Here is a 22,265-nt window from a genome sequence, read left to right on the forward strand (position 1 = left end):
TTGTTTAAAATAACATGCCCTATTTGAATAATGAAAGTTTTTTTTGGACTTGACTGTCCCTTTAAAACTCCTGTCCCATGTCGAAGAGTACTACCCTCCATAAGAGACAAATTAAATTCTAACACTTCTCTGCCAACCTCCTGGGATGAAAGGCAAAGAATGACTGGGGATGAGGGGAGTGGGAGGAGTATTTAAGCCTTTGGCTGGGGTGTCTTTTCCTCCTCCTAGTGGCCAGGTTCTTATTTCCCAAAAGTAATTAATGCAGCTGTTGACTCTTTCCATTTAAGAAGAAAATATAGACGACACAGGTAAAGAAAAAAAAAACAAGCTCAGATAACTGCACAGTAGTTACATAACCAGCAAAGCCGAGCTAGAGACCACTCAGTCCCAGAGTCTGTCAAGCACAAACAGCCTACGAAGAGTCAGCCCCACAGCTCTCGACTCCCATGAAGAGTACCCAGCCAAAAGACAAGGACCACTACCTGCCCCCGAAAGGAAAAACAGATTCCCAGAAGAAATCCAAGGATCATTCCACACCGCTCAACAAACATAGAACAACCCAAGGTTGTCTTACGATAGTAGCGCCCAGGGAGACTAACTCCCTAGAAACACAAGGACCTGAAAAAAAATTCATACTCAGGGAAACACATCACAAAAGAGGACTCAAGGGTCACCCTCATATCTCTGACACAGTACCATACCATAAGGTACTCCAGAAAAAACATGAGTTCCCTGTTGCCTCGTATCAGATCCAAACCTGCAGACTAGGCGAGCATAGACAGCAGAAATAGCATAACTATCCCAGCAGTTAGCAAAGAGCTCTCCATGAGAACACCAAACCATCTGAACATGAACTCTCAATGACCAGCTCCCAGGTAGGAAGCTGACTCAGCAATTGTGGAACCCAAACCACGAGAGGCGATTTACAGCTTGCTAGCACACATTCAAGGTGCAAATAGCTGTAGCTAGTTTCAACCTGTAAACCTTCAAAAAACTAAACAACAGACCTCTAAATACCGGGCTCCAAGGAGCGTCCCCTCCCAGCACCAGATGCCGGTAGAAAAGAGGAGGACATCAAAAGTCCTCCCACCGAAGGGGAGGACAGACTCTAGAAGAAAACAGTTAACACTGCATAGAGTAACCGATCCCCAACCTTCCCTCCAGGGTAATGGTCCCAGCCCAAAGGCTAGTCAAAGACCAAAGACAAGAGTCTCAGACCCCTGGAAGAAAAAAGGATATATCTACGAGGAGCAAGCCCCCGAGTAGAACTCTGATTATTACTACAAGCAGCATGCTACCATGAGTCAGGACAGACATTGTGCTCAGGTACGAGATCCCTTACACTGCTGTCTTCCCTAAAGGGGAACACTTCCCAAGTGAAGAGGGTTCTCAGACCCCCAGCATATAAATATCAGAATCCAACATTGAACAGGAGCCCAATCAAGGTTCAAACCCTGAGCCTCCTCCTGGAGGAGCAATGGAACCAGGCAGTTACTACTCCACATCTCCCTTTCCAAGATTCTGGAAACGCAAGAAGGGAAGGACCCTTACAGTGCAAAAAGCAAGGATCCACAGGTCGCCACAGATACTGAGGTACCTCTGAACCAGGAGAACCCATCCCCCACTCCATTGGAGAGAAGGGGACTTAAAGCAACGGAAAACACCCTACCATGGAGGCGAGATGCCTCGGCCATATCGCCAACCCAATTGAAAAGACACCTGGAGTATACAAGGAACATCAAATGCGCCCGAAGATCAGTAGGGACCTGTCAGAGAGACCTAAACCTAAGCCACATGCAGATAGGAATCTCCTATGAGAAACAGAGCCCTGCCCCCTTCAAAGGGAAAAACGGGACTACAAACACCTAAGGTAAGACCAAACCATCCATACCCGATCCAGGGAGAGACGTGGTCCTAGGCCAGAGTCCTCCAAAAATGGAATCAATTGAAAGAACTAACTTCCTGAGGAACCCTAAGAAGTCTCCTATGATTAGGAGCGCACCATTTAAAGTCCATAGACTAGGCGATCTAGCAACAGCCTCAAACCAAAGAGTCTGAAAGAACTCCTGAACAATTTAAGAATTCGGCACCCAGTGCTCATGGATCAAAAGGAAAACTCTCGTAGACAAGCTTAACCATGTGTTACACATGCTGGCAAGGTAACAACCAACACCCGAAGGTGGATGTGAACCCTGGCTTGCTATCCCAGTGAGTTAAACGCAAACCACCCTCCATGAAGCCCCAACGGAACATCGAGAATAAATGGTCAACTACCTGACCCCAGAAGGGTCGGCTGTTTGTAACCGACCTCGGCTCTTCACTGTTAAGCCCCAAGGCTAGATTTGCAATGAGTACGCAGATAACACCCGAACGTTGAAGACCATGGTCAGACCAAGGGTATTATATGGAAGAGACAGCAGCCAGAGATCCTTGCAGGATCAATCTTCCAAAAACCCTGTTAACAGGGTAAAAGCTGGACGCTTCGCAGCTCCCTACAGAAGGCAGGGAAACCCCTGCGCTCCACCTCTTAGAGTAACGCAACTCTGAGCAAAGGAAGGAGATGCCTGAACCTCCAGACCAGATGATCCACCCAAGGCGGGAAGGAGACTCCGTCACTGCAAGAAAATGTTTGTGAGGCTAAAGAGTTAGCATCCGGAAGGACCTCAAGTGAAGACGCAAATCGTTCACTACTCGGAACACTAGACCAGGTAGGTCACTCATATCTCCCAACTCCACAGGAATGGAAACTATGGTTCTGAGTCCCCAGGGACCTGTAAGAACCATGATGACGTCTGAAAAGACAGATCCATATCCCAGGCAAGTAGCCAGAAAAAGCCAACCTTAGATCAGCACTCACAACCCTCCATTCAGAAACGTTGTATCTACACACTAGGCCTCATACTTTGAAATAGGATCCAAGCCTGGAGTCCCTATCAATAGGCCAAGTGACAGTCAGAATCCGACAGGATTAAATCAGCAGCACGAGGGTGACATGAACCTAGGTAACAGCAGAAAACATCCGACCAGTACCTGCCTGGTACAAGGACACTCCAGAACCGTCCAAGGTCCAAGAAAATTTGACCCGAAGGTTCGATAAGTGAACTAGAAAACATAATTCTGTTATTCAAAAAGTGCGCAACTTCAGTGGAAGTGCCCACACAGCCACAAAATCGCAAGTATCGTTTCCAGAGACAAACGTTTTTAAAACGGAAATCTATCAGACATGAGCTTAAGAAAAAACAAATCAAACACATCCAACCAGATCAAAAACAAAGGAAGGCAGCATCCGCAGGTAAATGTCCAATGTGAATGAGAACAACAACGGGACCAGCCGATCAGAGACCCCATTCACCCAAGCTCAGAACTGGAGCCGAAACATAAAAGAAAGAAAGATTAGCTTCATCCACAACCGTCATATCCAATTTGCCATCCAGCATCTAAGGCCTTGGATCCCTCAGTCCACTAGGACTGGGATCCTCTAACATCGCCAAAACATGTCTAAAAGAACATGAAGACATTCAAGCCTATAACAAAAGGCAAAATCATCCCTCGCCAGATCAACAAAAGACCCTGGCCCCAAGGTTGAGGCCACTGAAGCCTCAGAGGCCAATGCTTCCCCAGAAGGCCGAACAGAATCAGGCGATCCCACGCCTGACGGGCCCTGGTTAACAGAACACGGACAGTATCTTAGAAATATTTCACTTGGGAGATATAAATGAGTCAGCACCATAGAAATGGCCATGCGGAACCATACCATAACCTTTGGAGGAAACAAGCCACCCTCCGGAGAAGAAGTAAAGGCCATAGGGACACCTGCTTGCATAGCCGAGGAAAGGTCTGGGGCACGTGCCTCATGGGACATGGAAACCTTGAAGGTGGATGGCTCAACGCACTCTAAGCTCCCTGATTCGGGAGAAGAGAGTACTCTAGAACGGCAATCGGAACATAAGTGATAGGCATTGAGTACTCGGCTCATTTCATATTCATCACAAGACGCAATCTCCGTATCTGAGACATCCGTGACTAAGATATCAGAATCCTCCATAATCTTGGGATTACAAAAAAAGATTAATACTAACTGGCACCCCTTTTACACCCTCAATAGCTGGGGCACTCACCACCTCCTGTGAACCAGACAACCCACGAGCAAGACTCTCTCTGTTGCCACACAGTCAGTATACGGAAGTGAGAAACAACGTAACCCCACCCGTCATGAGGTGCACCGTGCCAGTCACAAAAAGGGCTAGCAATCTCAAGAGACCATGAGCCTAGGTATTGCTACACATTAGCAGGTAGAAACATATAACAAACATGATTAAAGTCCTCCCTGTTCAATAACCCCCCTTAGGAGATATTAACCCATGATTCCTTATTAAGATAAAAGGAGTCCCACTGGGACCCTACCTTGTTTTGTTAACATTACATTCACATATCGAAATAACATGAAACAATCTTACCAGAATCTATGCCGTGGAACAGGAACATGCCCTTCAAGTATGACAGATAGTAGCCTCGCTTCTGACATGGACTTGAGTGAATAAAGGCAGGCAGCGAAACTCATCAACGCTGATTGCCAAGGAGCTGTTAATATCTGTTGGGATGGTTTTGCAGGAAAACTCTCCCTGCATCTCCGGACTTTAACATTCATCCATGCTCTCACTGAGAGGCTGATAGGATTACTTAAAACTCCAGTCCCATTTCGAAGAGTACTTCCCTCCATAAGAGACTATCTCAAACTTCTGACACTTCTCTGCCAACCTCCTGTGACGAAAGGCAAAGAATAACTGGGGGATGAGGGACATGGGGGAGGTATTTAAGTTTTTGGCTGGGGTGTCTTTGCCTCCTCCTGGTGGCCAGGTTCTGTATTTCCTAAAAATAATGAATGCAGCTGTGCACTCTTCCCGATTAAGAAGAAACGGAGGTCTAGTGCTGGAGTTAGTGTAGGATTGCACTATGGACATCTATTCTCGGAGTCAGAAGTCTCTAGGCTTAGAGCACACAAGCAGAAGTCGTATTCCTTTGATTTATCTGACTAAGATACTTGTGCTTAAGCTAGAACTATTTGTCACCTGGATGTCGGAAGTTCATTATTATACCAGACTGGTGCTTGGTTATTCATATGGAAGTCCTGGCATTCTTGTCTATTTCTTTCTTTCTGGGTTCTGACCCCTGCTTACATCCTAACTTATGCTTCAAGCCTTATCCCTGCCTGTACCCTGATCTGAAGACTGATATTCCGGCTACTGACCTTTGGAACTGAACTTTTGACTATTCTTCTGCCTGCTTCCTTTGCTGTGACCTTTAGTTCCAGGCAAATATCCTGGTATTGAACTTAAGCCTGACTTCTGACTACTCTTTTGGATTAATCAAGTTGTGTTGACATCTGGTTCTGTCTATCTGGTATGGACCTTGACCTGTTCCTGGCACCCACATGCTTTGCTGGGATTCTTTCTCTCATTTGACAGCCATCAGCCAATCACAGACATATATACACTGTGAACTCTTGCACATATAAAAAGACTGTGCACAATTTAATGTCAATGTTCTTCCAACAAATACTTGTCACTCTGCCTTTACCTCCCACCACATTGTATTTGTGACCATGGCCAGCTTAAAGGGACACTAAAGCAAAGACATGCAGTCATAGGAGGCAGATGAGGCACTGCCTCCCCTGTCATATGGGACCAACATTTTAATTAAATTCAATTTTAATAAAAAAAAAACAAAATCTCCATTTTTTCCTCCATGTAAATGCTATAGAGAGAGGCAGCATACAGGTCTGCTTCTCTCCATTGCACAACATGAATAGATGCTTCTCTAGCAGCATCTGATTTCAAGTGCAACCTATTGGTTGATATAAATGCAGCAGGCTAAATATTGGCCAATAGGATGCAGCTGTTATGGTGCCTCTTTGCGGGGGAGACAATCAGCGGCAGTCATGTTCTCCTGGTGATTGACAGCACAAGGTGAATGTGACCGGAGTTGGTTGACTCCCTGTGCATACACATAGAGAGGAACACTGGCGGTAACCGAGAAGAGACTGCTGCTGTCCTGAGCAGCTCTTGTATCAAGAGGTGGAGCCAGAGGATGTTACGATCAGCTGCTGCCCTGCCTGAGGAGCCTACAAACCCTACCACAAAAAAAGCATGGGCAAACCTGTTTTCAACCAACAAAATAACTATCTGTTAGCCCAATTGCAGGAATCTGGAAGGCAGCTGAAGGGTTAATGGTGCTAGACACTGGGTAGTGTGGTACAGGTCTTAGAAGGTTCAGTACTCTGACTGACTGACCTCACCTAGGTGCTGTTTGCCAAGTGCAGAGAGGTGACAGTGGTGGACTCTGCGGAGAGACTAAACGCTATTGCGAAGATGTGATTACTGATTAGCAATGGCTCTCAGACTGACATGACTCGTCAGAGCTGACAGTTGGGATAAATTAACTATCATCATACCTCAACCTCCCCTGCATACTGCTGCAATTTCAACCCAGTAAGGAGTCGTACTGTGGCATAAGGTGTTGATTTAATCTCTGAATTTGATCTATAGAATATTCTAAATGTGGGAGTTTTGGCAGCACAGCTACAGCTATTGTGGAGATGTGATTAGCATGGCTCTTAGACATGACCTTGTGTCCAACGAGTCATTTGAGTATAAATAGTGGAACTGCATTTGCCTATATAATCAGAATTTAATTAGTTTCTTACCTGTATGCATGTGTTGTAAATAATGCTAATTGCCCTTGTGCAAACTGCTAATTTAATTGTAAATTTAAGCTACCTCTATTGGGTTTAAATATGGGCTTCTCAGGCATATCATAGCCAGTGCCTCACCAGCCTCTGACCTCACCGCACATCACTGCTAAAGTCAAAATTAAACTTTTATCTGGGACATATTCACATGTTTTATTATATTTGCACAGTTATTTGTCCACATGTCTGGTTGGTTTTTTTTTTGTTTTTTTACAGTAGGTAACTTAGAATGAAGTAATAACCTAACCCTAAAATTGGGTTATATGAATATTCTCTATGCTGTTTCATTTATTGTCATTGTATCAACGTTATGTTGGAAGTGGAGCACCGAAAGGTGCAATGTTTATTGTTTATTCTGAAAATCAAATCAAATATTGATTAAAAAAAAGGAATTAACTTTTATGATTCAGATAGAGCATGCAGTTTTCCATCTTACGTCTATTATCAATTTTTGTGCACAATCTTTTTATATACACTCTGAGGCATAAGCTCCTACTGAGCATGTGCACAAGTTCACAGGGTATACATATACAAGTCTGTGATTGGCTGATGGCTGTCACATGATACAAGGGACCGGCAAATGGGGAAAAATAAATTTGTCAAATAAAATCTACTGCTTATTTGAAATTCAGAGTAAGTGCTATTGCATTGTATTTATAATATGCTCTTGTTAATTATGCAATTCTTCTGTATTTAGTGGTACTTTAATCAAAAGATAAAAATTTCCCTCAAGATTTGCTGCCCCAGTCACATGCATTGAGACCAAAATACACCTGTGATCCCATCTCATACAATACAGCATATACTAACAATATAAAATTAAAGTGGAAAGAGTAAAGTATTGAACTTACCCAAGTAGTTATTACTTTTTGCCATCTCTGTGATATTGATTTTCATAGCACCTTCGGGAATTTCAACAATTTTGTGGTACCCAACTTTAGATAAGACATGCTTGAAAACACCAGATACCACTTTACAGGCTGTGTTATCTCCTCCACAGATTCCACATTTGTCCACAACTTTATCTGACCCCAAGTAATCATCACAGCCAATATTCTGTAACAAAGCATTAGCAAGAAAAATATGTTAAATCAAATAAAGTCCATATCTAAGGCATCAATCACAACTCACATTTCTAAAACTCTGCTTTGCAATCTCACGCTACTTTGATTAAAGGGACACTGAACCCAATTTTTTTCTTTCATGATTCAGATAGAGCATGCAATTTTAAGCAACTTTCTAATTTGCTCCTATTATCATTTGTTTTCATTTTCTTGCTATCTTTATTTGAAAAGCAAGAATGTAAGTTTAGAAGCTGGCCCATTTTTGGTTCACAACCGGGTTGTCCTTGTTGATTGGACAGCAGCAATAAACAAGTGCTGCCCAGTGGTCTGAACCAAAAATAATAATATAATAATAATAGGAGTAAATTAGAAAGTTGCTTAAAATTGCATGCTCTTTCTGAATCATGAAAAAAAAATTGGGTTTAGCGTCCCTTAAAGGTTTTAACACTTTAATTTACACTAAATAAAAAATAAATATCATAATATAGATTAGTCAATAGTCAACAATATTGTCAATACTTTACTGATAAATTGCTATGAATTTGTTCTTGTGCTGTAGAACAATGAATTAAGTGTTGGTATTAATTCTTAATTATTTTCAAGATTTTTTGTTTGTTTTTGTTAATGGGGAATGAATGGTGTAACTCATTGGTTTTCAAACCTGTTGTCAGGACTCTCCCACAGACCAAAATCTGAGGATATTCCATTCAACTCATGATAATAAACCCTATGCATATTACATAATTATGTTTAGTTTACGGAGTCACCTTCACTGAGTGTGGGATATACACAAACCCTAGCACATATTATTGCACCTTAAAGTGAATGTCAAGTTACTAATAGTGCCCCGCGGCATTGGATAGACTATTAACAAGGGTTTAATTCATATGTATATATTTTGCTGAACTTTTACCTATTTACCGCTGCAACGATAAGCAGAGCTCTCCCGTTCGCCATTTTGACAAATTAATTGACAGATGACGATTCGTAAAAGAACCAATTCTTGTTTCCCCCCAGGCAGTGACATTTACATAAAGGGGCTGAACGCCTTGTGGGGGGGGGGGGGGGGGGGACAAGGATTAGTTATTTTACAAATTGTTATCTGTCAATCAATTTGACAATATGGCGGGCGGGAGAGCTGCGCTTATTGTTGCTGCGGTAAATAGGTAAAAATTCTTCAAAATATATACATATATACATATAAAAGATTTCATGAATTAAACCCTTGTTAATTTTAAAAAGTCTATCCAATGCTGTGGGGCACTATTAGTAACGTGACATTCACTTTAAGGTTTGGATTACAAATCACTGGTTAATGTCATTACAAAGAGCAGTAATATGGATATGTCAATAGTAGCAGCTCGTGTATGAAACAATTCTCACGTTCAGCAATACACAACAAACAAGTATTTTATAAAGAGGCATAAGCAAAGAATTAAGTGCAATGGTGATAGTGGTTAAAGGGACACTGAACCCAATTTTTTTCTTTTATGATTCAGATAGAGCATGCCATTTTAAGCAACTTTCTAATTTACCAATGTTATCAAATTTTCTTCGTTCTCTTTGTATCTTTTTTTGAAAAAGCAGGAATGTAAGCTTACGAGCTGGCCCATCTTTAGTTCAGCACCTGGGTACAGATTTCTGATTGGTGGCTAAATATACCCACCAATCAGCAAGCGCTATCGAAGTTCTGAACCAAAAATGGGCCGGCTCGTAAACTTACATTCCTGCTTTTTCAAATAAAGATACCAAGAGAACGAAGACAAATTGATAATAGGAGTAAATTAGAAAGTTGCTTAAAATTGCATGTTCTATCTCAATCGTGAAAGAAAACATTTGGGTTCAGTACCTGAAACATGGCCATAGACATGAGTTTGTACAGCCATATTCTGAATGTTAATGGAACCAATAATACTTTAGAAAGCAGCTACATCTGATCTCAGTTCTGGCATTTGTTAAAACATATATAGGCAATAAAGTAACAACACACGTTGGGCTGTAACACAAAATATTATACTGACAAGAATATTATGTATTGTACTTATTTTACATGTGTGGCTATACAAAATAAATACATGTACTCGCTTTCCATGTATTTTATTGTCCATTACCAAATACAGTTCAAATTGCATTAAAGGGCAATAATAGTAAAACAAATTACACTCACTAATCCATTGGAGCATGTCATTTTAAGACTAACAACCCTGCTCTACTGTGTGTTTAACCCCAACACCCCAAAGGTGTTAAAAACACAGTAAAAGTGCTGCTTGGCACCTGTGGTACACTGTTTGTCCAGAGCAGAACCCTCCACTGATCCGGGGCCCCATCCAATATGCAGCGTCGCCCGCAGAAACTGGCGACGCCAGATTTTGTGCGGGTTTGGTATCACATATACGGTGTAACATAGAAGTTACGCTCGTATATTTCTGCCTTTGCCCATAGTTTTTTGGCCCATAGACTGATATACAAAATGCGCGCAGTTTGGTATCCAATATACAGCGTAAGGACTTACGTGGTGAAAATGGAGAAATCTTACTCCATTTTCACCTTGCCACAAAATGCAGGCGTAGCAACCCTTGCACTGAGTATTGGAGCACCGTAACTCCCTAAAATGCCTGCAAAATAAAACCTAACATCGCACGCATGCGCAATGTCTATCTACCTGTCAACCGCAATCCCCCACCGCAATACCTAATAAAGTGTTTAACCGCCGCTCCCGGACCCCGCCGCCACCTACATTAAATGTATTACCTTTCTAATCTGACCCCCCCTACAACGCCACCACCTATATTAAATATATTACCCCCTAATCTGATCCCCCTACACCGCCGCCACCTACATAAAATATATTACCCCCTAAACCTAAGTCTAACCCTAACACCCCCTAACTTAATTATTATTTAAATAAATCTAAATAATATTAATATTATTAACTAAATTATTCCTATTTAAAACTAAATACTTACCTATAAAATAAACCCTAAGATAGCTACAATATAATTAATAATTACATTGTAGCTATTTTAGGGTTTAGATTTATTTTACAGGTAACTTGGTATTTATTTTAACTAGGTACAATACCTAATCCTAACCTAAGTTACAAATACACCTAACACTACACTATCAATAAATTAATTAAATAAACTACAATTATCTAAACTAAAATACAATTAAATAAACTAAACTATATTACAAATAACTATTAAATAAAACTAAACTATATTACAAATAACTATTTAATAGATACCTAGTTAAAATAATTACAAAATTACCTGTAAAATAAATCCTAACCTAAGTTACAAATACACCTAACACTACACTATCAATAAATTAATTAAATAAACTACAATTATCTAAACTAAAAAACAATTAAATAAACTAAACTATATTACAAAAAAACAAACACTAAATTACAAAAAATAAAAAAATATTACAAGAAGTTTAATCTAATTACACCTAATCTAAGCCCTCTAATAAAATAAAAAAGCCCCCACTATAATAATAAAATTTCCCTACCCTAAACTAAATTACAAATAGCCCTTAAAAGGGCCTTTTGCAGGGCATTGCCCCAAAGTAATCAGCTCTATTACCAGCCCTTAAAAGGGCCTTTTGCGGGGCATTGCCCCAAAGTAATACATTTAATATAGGTGGCGGCGGTGTAGGGGGGTCAGATTAGGGGTTAATATATTTAATATAGGTGGCGGCGGAGTAGGGGGGTCAGATTAGGGGGTAATGCATTTAATATAGGTGGCGGCGGTGTAGGGGGGTCAGATTAGGGGGTAATACATTTATTATAGGTGGCGGCGGTGTAGGGGGGTCAGATTAGGGGGTAATACATTTAATATAGGTGGCGGCGGTGTAGGGGGGTCAGATTAGGGGGTAATATATTTAATATAGGTGGCGGCAGTGTAGGGGGGTCAGATTAGGGGGTAATACATTTAATATAGGTGGCGGTGGGGTCCGGGAGCGGCGGTTTAGGGGTTAATAATAGGATAGGCTTATTGCGTTGTGGGGGGTTGTCGGTCTAGGGGTTAATACATTTATTGTTAGTAGTGAGAGGGGGATTGCGGATAGAGGGGTATACGTGTCGGGCTATTTTTGGGAGGTGTGTTAGACAGTTACGGCAGATTTAAAAGTTTAGTTAGTTTTTTTAGGCGCCGGCAGTTTCTAAAGTGCCGTAAGTCACTGGCGACTCCAGAAATTTGTACTTACGCTTATTTCTGGATATCGCTAGTTTGTCTGACTTACGGCACTTTTGCAACTGCCAGCGTGGTATATTGGATACCCCGATGTGCGAGGTGAAACTACGGGTGGCGCGGGTTACCTCGCTTGCGCCGAAAAGTACGCCGTATATCGGATTGTGCACCCAATCAGCAGTGCTACTTGCACATCTGAGTTGGATAAGAGCATGTCCTTTTTCAATTATTATGCCCTTTTAAGCATTACTTTTATGCTATCTAATTAAATTGACTATAATCCGTTGTCTTCCTTGTTGAGCACTTCTTAGATGTCAACATATCAAAATTATTATTAAAATAATTTATTTAATTAAATAAAATAAATATATATCATCCTTTTTTAGGAGGATTAATAAACACACAACTTTCTTGTAATAACAAAATCTGTGTAACGTAATACATTGCCATTCGTTTTATAATATTTACTGTATCTAAGCTTTTTACTCTTTTGTTGCATTCATTTAATGAATACATTCCTGTGCTGCAATAAGAATAAATCCAGCTTATAAAGAAAACACTTGTTTTCCCATGCTGTGTGCTATGGTCCATTGCGAGTGCCAGATATATCTATGCTCCAATGAAAATATTTAACACCCAGAGACTTTTTCATTGTTTTCCAAAAACTACACCCTTGTCTGTGCTTCTTGAAGTTTGTGGCAGATGCCTGTTTTTCTATCATGAGACAAATGATCTGCGATTTCAATCAACTCAGACATACCATTTATCTTTGCAAATGATGCATCCTCGATAATTCAACATACAGTTTAAGTTAAAAATATAGCTAAAATAACAATTTACATCTTAATAATTTACTATTTAAAATAAATTGTAAAAGGTTTGATTCTTGAAAATATTGACTTATATAACAAACCTAAAATAATTTTTCAACCTTTCTATCCCACTTAGCTAGCACTAAACAGTAAACACTAAAAAGAAAAAACAAATAGGAGAAATCGATTTCCTTGAAGAAACATTCTTTTATATTACTATCTCTATCTTTATATGGGTCTGATTACAAGTGGCACGCTAAAAAATGTCTTCACTCGCACTGTAATACTGCTGAAAGTTCAATTTTAATGCGGGCGGGTAAGCATGCATATTACAAGTTGAAGTAAGAAGTTAGCATGCAAGAGAAACCTGGGGCCCGATCCGATATGCAGCGTTGCCAGCAGAAGCCGGCGACGCCAAATATTGCGCGGGTTTGGTATCACATATACGGCGTAACCTAGAAGTTACGCTCATATATTTTTGCCTTCGGCCGTAGTTTTTTGGCCTATAGAATGATATACCAAACCCGCACAGTTTGGTATCCAATATACAGCATAAGGAGAAAATCTCGCCACAAATTTTTCACCTCGCCACAAATTGCAGGCGTAGTAAGCCTTACGCTGAGTATTGGAGCCCCGTAACTCCCTAAACTACCTGCAAAATAAAACCTAACGCATGCGCAATGTCTATCTACCTGTCAACCGCAATCCCCCACTGCAATCTTTAATAAAGTGCTTAACCCCTAAAACCGCCACTCCCGGACCCCACCGCCAGCTACATTAAATGTCTAACCCCCTAATGTGAGCCCCCTACCCCGCCGCCACCTATTTTAACTACATTAACCCCTAATGTGAGCCCCCTACCCTGCCGCCACCTATTTTAACTACATTAACCCCTAATGTGAGCCCCCTACCCTGCCGCCACCTATATTATATGTACTACCCCCTAATCTGACCCCCTTACACCGCCGCCACCTAAATTAAAATTAATAACCCCTAATCTAATCCCCCTACACCGCTGCCATCTATATTAAAATTATTAACCCCTAATCTAATCCCCCTACACCGCCGCCACCTATATTACATATATTAACCCCTAATCTAATCCCTCTACACCGCCGCCACCTATATTAAAATTATTAACCCCTAATCTAATCCCCCTACACCGCTGCCACCTATATCAAAATTATTAACCCCTAATCTAATCCCCCTACACCGCTGCCACCTATATTAAATATATTAACCACTAAACCTAAGTCTAACCCTAACACCCCCTAACTTAATTATTATTAAAATAAATCTAAATAATATTAATAATATTAACTAAATTATTCCTATTTAAATCTAAATACTTACCTATAAAATAAACCCTAAAATAGCTACAATATAACTAATAATTACATTGTAGCTATTTTAGGGTTTATATTTATTTTACAGGTAACTTGGTATTTATTTTAACTAGGTACAATAGCTATTAAATAGTTAATAACTATTTAATAGCTACCTAGTTAAAATAATTACCAAATTACCTGTAAAATAAATCCTAACCTAAGTTACCATTACACCTAACACTACCCTATCAATAAATTAATTAAATAAACTACAATTATCTCCACTAAAATACAATTAAATACAATAATCTATATTACAAAAAAAACACACTAAATTACAAAAAATAAAAAAAGATTACAAGAATTTTAAGCCCCTAATAAAATAAAAAAAGCCCCCCAAAATATTAAAATTTCCCTACCCTAAACTAAATTAAAAAAGTAATCAGCTCTATTACCAGCCCTTAAAAGGGCCTTTTGCGGGGCATTGCCCCAAAGTAATCAACTCTTTTACCTGTAAAAAAAAGAACAACCCCCCCATTACAACCCACCACCCATACACCCCTACTCTAAAACCCACCCGATCCCCCCTTAAAAAACCTAACTCTAACCCCCAAGTGGTCCTTACCTGTCCTGAAGACCGGCGGAGAAGGTCCTGTTCTAGGCGGTGACCTCTTCTTCTTCCAGGAACCAGCCGGCGCGGAGCGGTGGAGTTGAAGACCGATGACCGCGGAGCTGAAGACCGTCCTCTCTGGAACTGAAGACCGGCGATGCAGGAACTGAAGATCAGCGACGCTGGAACTGAAGACCGGAGCCATGGAGCGTGGAGGATCCTCTTCATACAATCTCCGTTGTACACTGAATAGGAATTCAAGGTACGCGATTAAAAATGGCGTCCCTTGAATTCCTATTAGCTGATTTGAGCCTTCAAATTCAAATCAGCCAATCTGATGAGAGCTACTTTAATTCTCTTGGCTGATTTGAATAGCCAATAGAATAAGAGCTACTGTAATTCTATTGGCTATTCTAATCAGCCAATAGAATTACAATAGCTCTTATTCTATTGGCTATTCAAATCAGCCAATAGAATTAAAGTAGCTCTCATTAGCTCTCATTTGAAGGCTCAAATCAGCCAATAGGAATTCAAGGGACGCCATTTTAATCGCGTACCTTGAATTCCTATTCAGTGTATGGCGGAGATCGTATGAAGAGGATCCTCCGCGCTCCATGGCTCCGGTCTTCAGTTCCAGCGTCGCCGATCTTCAGTTCCTGCATCGCCGGTCTTCAGTTCCAGAGAGGACGGTCTTCAGCTCCGCGGTCATCGGTCTTCAACTCCTCTGCTCCGCGCTGGCTGGTTCCTGGAAGAAGAAGAGTTCGCCGCCTGGAAGAAGACTTCTCTGCCTGGAACAGGACCTTCTCCGCCGGTCTTCAGGACAGGTAAGGATCACTTGGGGGTTAGACTTAGGTTTTTTAAGGGGGGATCGGGTGGGTTTTAGAGTAGGGGTGTGTGGGTGGTGGGTTGTAATGGGGGGGGTTGTTCTTTTTTTTACAGGTAAAAGAGCTAATTACTTTGGGGCAATGCCCCGCAAAAGGCCCTTTTAAGTGCTGGTAATAGAGCTGATTACTTTTTTAATTTAGTTTAGGGTAGGGAAATTTTATTATTTTGGGGGGCTTTTTTATTTTATTAGGGGGCTTAGATTAGGTGTAATTAGCTTAAAATTCTTGTAATCTTTTTTTATTTTTTGTAATTTAGTGGGGGGGGGTTTGTAACATAGATTAGTGTATTTAATTGTATTTTAGTGGAGATAATTGTCGTTTATTTAATTAATTTATTGATAGGGTAGTGTTAGGTGTAATGGTAACTTAGGTTAGGATTTATTTTACAGGTAATTTGGCAATTATTTTAACTAGGTAGCTATTAAATAGTTAATAACTATTTAATAGCTATTGTACCTAGTTAAAATAAATACCAAGTTACCTGTAAAATAAATATAAACCCTAAAATAGCTACAATGTAATTATTAATTATATTGTAGCTATCTTAGGGTTTATTTTATAGGTAAGTATTTAGATTTAAATAGGAATAATTTAGTTAATATTATTAATATTATTTAGATTTATTTTAATAATAATTAAGTTAGGGGGTGTTAGGGTTAGATTTAGGTTTAGTGGTTAGTATATTTAATATAGGTGGCGGCGGTGTAGGGGGATTAGATTAGGGGTTAATAATTTGAATATAGGTGGCGGCGGTGTAGGGGGATTAGATTAGGGGTTAATAATTTGAATATAGGTGGCGGCGGTGTAGGGGGATTAGATTAGGGGTTAATAATTTTAATATAGGTGGCGGCGGTGTAGGGGGATTAGATTAGGGGTTAATAATTTTAATATAGGTGGAGGCTGTGTAGGGGGATTAGATTAGGGGTTAATAATTTTAATATAGGTGGCGGTGGTGTAAGGGGGTCAAATTAGGGGGTAGTACATATAATATAGGTGGCAGCGGGGTAGGGGGCTCACGTTAGGGGTTAATGTAGTTAAAATAGGTGGCGGCAGGGTAGGGGGCTCACATTAGGGGTTAATGTAGTTAAAATAGGTGGTGGCGGGGTAGGGGGCTCACATTAGGGGGTTAGACATTTAATGTAGCTGGCGGCGGTGTAGGGGGGTCAGATTAGGGGGTAAGACATTTAATGTAGCTGGCGGCGGGGTCCAGGAGCGGCGGTTTAGGGGTTCATATATTTATTGTTAGGAGTGAGAGGGGGGATTGCAGATAGAGGGGTATACGTGTCGGGATGATGTTTGGGAGTAATGTTAGACAGTAACGGGAGATTTAAGACTTTAGTCAGTTTTTTTAGGCAGCGGCAGTTTCTAAAGTGCCGTAAGTCACTGGCGACTCCAGAAATTTGTACTTACACTTATTTCTGGACATCGCTAGTTTATCCGACTTACGGCACTTTAGCAACTGCCGGAGCCGTATATGTGATACCTCGCTGTGCAAGCTGAAACTACGGGCGGCGCAGGTTTCCATGCTTGCGCCGAAACCTGTGCCGTATATCGGATCGCGCCCCTGATGCACGCTAACTTCAGGACTTCGGATATCAAGGCCACTTTAACTTCTTCTTATAGACTTCAATGGAGTGCGCTTTAGACCAACTGTGTTAAAGCAGAAGGTAGGTAGAATATTTCAAATTCCATTGCTCTTCACATAGAAGAAAACATACTTCTTATTTTTAAATATATTATTTATATATATATATACATATATATATATATATATATATATATATATATATATATATACATATATATATATACTGTATATGATTATTATTATTTTAATATCTATACTTATACATACATATATAGATATATGCAGATAGATATATATATATATATATATATATATATATATATATATACATACAGTATATATATATATATATATATATATATATATATATATATATATATAAAACACTTTATCCCAAGAAGAGGAGTCGGAGACTGGAACTGTAAGGCTTGGTAACAGTTTTATTTCAGCAAAGTTGCCAGGTACAAGGTGAGTACCCCAAAGATCACCTGGCGCGTTTCGCGCATGCGCACATGCGCTTCATCAGAGGCGCATTTTCTTCTATGTGGAGAACATAGGAATGTGAAATATTTACAATAAAACACAGTAAAACATATAAAAAAAGTATTAAAATTGAATAAATATTAATTTTCATGTTTAAAGGTATTTGAGTGGAAAGGGCTTGTAATATTTGCGCTTATCGCAACCTGTGATTACTTTAGCAAGAATTTATGGTAGTATTCAATCGGAATAATATTATTAGACATACATGGACAAGTCATATGTATAGTTTAATATGCTGGAGTATTTTGTTAAGCAATTTACACTATTAAGTCTGTCTACCTGGATGATTATTACTTTTCTTTTTATTAATTTTTTTGTATAAAATCGCTAATCTCTATGGAGGTGGACGAAAGAGAAAAATTGATCAAAGATTGCAACAAAGGATTGTTCGAATGGTGGATAAAGAACCTTGATCAACTTCCAGACAAATTCAAGCTGATCTTCAGGCACAGAGTACAAATGTGTCAGCTCACACTATACATTGCCATCTGAATGAAAAGGGACGCTATGGTAGGAGACCCAGGAGGACCCCATTGCTAACACAGAAACATAAAAAAGCCAAATTGGAGTTTGCCAAAAAAACTTACCCGAAGAAGCCAAAATCCTTTTGGGAGAATGTGCTATGGGCAGATAAAACAAAATTACAGCTTTTTGGTAAGGCTCATTATTCTACTGTTTTCAGAAAACGAAATGAGGCTTTTAGAGAAAAGAATACAGTCCCTACAGTCAAACATGGTGGAGGTTCCCTGATGTTTTGGGGTTGCTTTGCTGCTTCAGGCACTGGATGTCTTGACTGTGTGCATGGCATTATGAAATCTGAAGACTACCAAATAATTCTGTGGTGCAATGTAGGGCCCAGTGTCAGAAAGTTGGGTCTCTGTCAGAGGCCATGGGTCTTTCAGCAGGACAATAACCCAAAGCACAAGACAAAAAGCACCCAGAAATGGTTTAAGACAAAGCGCTGGAGAGTACTGAACTGGCCAGCAATGAGTCCAGATCTCAATCCCATAGAGCACCTGTGGGGAGATCTCAAAACAGCAGTTGGGAAAAGGAATCCTTCCAATCTGAGAGACCTGGAGCAGTTGGCAAAAGAAGAGTGGTCCAAAATTCCAGTAGAGAGGTGTAATTGCAACAATTTTATGGGCAAAGTGGTGCATTATCTGACAGAAATGCAGGGGTGCCAGTATTTTTGGCCATGACTATATATATGTATTTCCATTTATTCACATATAAAAACATAAATATATAAGTATATGTATATATATATATATATATATATATATATATATATCTGTGTGCATTAGAGCCCTTTGCAGTCAAGTAGATGAAAACATGTAAAATCATATTTATGCAATATTCGAAGTGTTTCATTGTGTTTGTGCTGTAAATACTGGTGTTTCACATTCCAATGTTCTGTATATAGGGGAATATGTTGTAAGTATTTCTATATATTTCTATAATTATGTAGAAATATGCATTTATTAATAAACAGAACATATTCTTCTATGTGAAGAACATTGGAACTTGAAGTTTTAATATTTCATGTCGGATTAGCACACTTGAGAAAATGTGATTGTGTTTGTGCAACTTGTTGGGTGTTTTTTTTTTCCATTTATGGTGCTTTTTGTGCTCATCTTTGTACTTTTAAATTGCAATACACACGGTACCAAACGCACGCAAAGAGCTGAAGTTGAGCGAAGTTAACACATGAGCAGGGGCAATAGCGCTCCACTTGTAATCTAGCACTAAGTCACCTGTCCCAAGTAGTTTTTATGGCTTTTGCATTGCCAGTCTTGCCAACCGCGCTAGTTCTGCATTCCTCACTGCCTGAGGCTAGCAAAATAGTGCAGTCTCACTGCTGTCATATAGACGTGCATTATTACACCTTTAGGTGACCAACAGACAGCTGACATCTTGGGCACTTTGACTGTTGTTAAAGGGACATAAAACCCCCCAAAATATTTTGTGATTCAGACATATCATACAATTTCAAAAAAAATTCCAGTTTACGTCTATTATTAAATTAATTTTGTTCTCATGGTATTCTTTGTTGAAGAGATACCTAGATAGGCACAACATTGCAGGAAATAATGTTGCCAGCTAGTGCTCTTGCAAATGGATAACATGCTTGGAAACTACTGCCATGTAGTGCTGCAGGCACGTGCATGCTCCTAACATCCCTACTTTTCAACAAAAGATACCAAGAGAATGAAAACAATGATAATAAAAAGTAAATTTGAAAGTTGTTCTAAATTGCATGCTGTATCTGAATCATAAAAAGTTGGGTTCCTTGTCTCTTTAAAGTGAATGTCAATTTTGATGCTAAAGTTCACGTTTTTTTTTAAATTCGATTAAAAACAGGGGCACTTTAATTCATAAAAATTTACATTTCACTCCTGTTGTGAAAAAAAACTTACCTTTTAATCTTCACAGCAGCTCCAGCTTCCTCCGGTTGTTGCAAGTCATTTCTGATGTCAGAAATGATGGATAGGTCATCCTCCAATTACGACTTCCCCCCTCAGGGGATTCAACACCGTGATTGGAGGAAGCCGGATTCCTCATTTTAGACCCAGGAAGAGGCTTTGCGACGGGTGGAGGAAGCTGAAGCTGCTGTGAAAATTTAAGGTAAGCTTTTTTCTATCAACAGGAGTGAAATGTAAATTTTGATGAATTAAAGTGCCCCTGTTTTTAATCAAATTTTTAAAAACCGGGCACTTTAGCATCAAAATTGACATTCACTTTAAAAATGCAGCCATTTAGTAATAATATTTTTTCATAGCTAAACATCAAGCCTTGATACATTCTATCATGTTATTGAATCTTTATAAAACTTTTTAATAATGATAGTCACTTATAAATGTATCAACCTTATGTATCAAGTAAAAACAGTTGGGCACAGGTTAACATTATATGACATGAGAAATGAAACTGATTGGAATTTAAAAATGTAACACATTGAGAAATATTGATATCTCAGCTATGTGCTATAACCCTTCTCAAAACATCTGTTGTGCATCTGAAATCTCACACACAGACAGGAACGTATGATACACAGAATATAAACAGTCTAATTAACTATCGAGAGTGGAACATTTGAAATCAATTCACAATTAAAGGGCCATAATAGTTGAATATTTACATGTTCTAATTTGTTAGAGCATGTAATTTTAAGACAAGAGACCCTGCACTACTGTGTGTTTAACCCCCCTTACAGAAGTTAAACACACAGTTGAAGTAATGCTCAGAACCTACAGAGCGCTGCAGATTTCCACGCTAATTACACAGCTGAGTCATGCAGGGTCGCTAGTTTTGAAATTACACGAGCTAACAAATTAGAATATGTATTTTTTTTTACTATTATGGCCCTTTAATTATAAAGTTCTAAATTATTTTTACTGTGTGAAGGAACTAAAAGTAAACAAATGCCTTTGACCCATGGAGAGCAGCCTGCAAGATTCAGCACATAGGTGTCACAATACGCAGATATATTACTTGATACGTGCAGGATCTTTTTTTATATATGTTTCACTAATTGTTCACTGCAACCAATATAAGCCAAACAAACTCAAAAGAATTTAAATGGGTACGTCCTTGGACTGTCACAGTTGTAAATGCCTTTAAAACATGTATTTGTAAGAAGATCTAGTAGAGCAAATTAATAGTTAAAGGAGTATGAAGCCCCAACATTTTCTTTCATGATTCCCACCGGACATACAATTTTAAACAACTTTCCAATGTATTTATTTTATCTAGTTTGCTTTGTTCTTTTGGTATCCTTTGTTGAATAGCATACCTAGGTAGGCAAAGGAGCTTGCTGCTGATTGATGGCTGATCACGTATGCCTCTTGTCATTGGCTTAACAATTGTGTCTAGCTCCCAGTAGTGCTGATTTTTCAATAAAGGATACCAAGAGGATAAAACAAAATAGATAATAGAAGTGAATTGGAAGGTTGCTTAAAATGTACGCTCTATTTGAAGAAGAAAAATGGATGTCCCTTTAAATGCCTAAATGTTTATTGTACAAACATATATATTTAAACATTATTTAACATCCCTTTAAGCACTTAGGTAAACCATATCCACTTACTTCCAATTAAACAATTAAATTGACTGGTTATTGGAAAATTAATCTGTAAAATTAGTTAACTTAAAGGGACAGTCTACTCCAAAATTGTTATTGCTTAAAAAGATGGATTATCCCTTTTTTACCAATTCCCCAGTTTACTTTTTACCTCTGTGATTACCTTGTATTTAAGCCTCTGCTCACCGCCTCTTTACCTCAATGCTTTTGCTAGACTTGCATTTTAGTCAATCAGTGCTGACTCATAGATAACACCACAGGATTGAGCATAATGTTAGCTATATGACACACAGGAACTAGCGCTGTCTACCTGTCACAATGCACTGATATAAGAGACTTAGAAACTAGCATATGGGCCTACTTAGGTTTTGCTTTCAACAAAGAATACCAAGAGAACAAAGACAATTTGAT

General features: G+C 39.3%; 1 protein-coding gene across 2 annotated transcripts in view; it reads right to left on the bottom strand.

Annotated features, from left to right (window-relative positions):
* The window catches only part of THSD4 (thrombospondin type 1 domain containing 4), a 1,326,695-nt gene that overhangs the window by 129,630 nt on the left and 1,174,800 nt on the right, over positions 1-22,265 (bottom strand). For both annotated transcript variants that reach the window (XM_053717542.1, XM_053717543.1), the window contains one exon: positions 7,600-7,804. In XM_053717542.1, coding sequence (XP_053573517.1) covers positions 7,600-7,804 — 205 coding nt within the window. The remainder of the gene's footprint in view (positions 1-7,599; positions 7,805-22,265) is intronic.

This window comes from Bombina bombina, chromosome 6 (assembly GCF_027579735.1).
Source record: "Bombina bombina isolate aBomBom1 chromosome 6, aBomBom1.pri, whole genome shotgun sequence".
In the NCBI taxonomy this organism is placed as follows: Eukaryota; Metazoa; Chordata; class Amphibia; order Anura; family Bombinatoridae; genus Bombina; species Bombina bombina.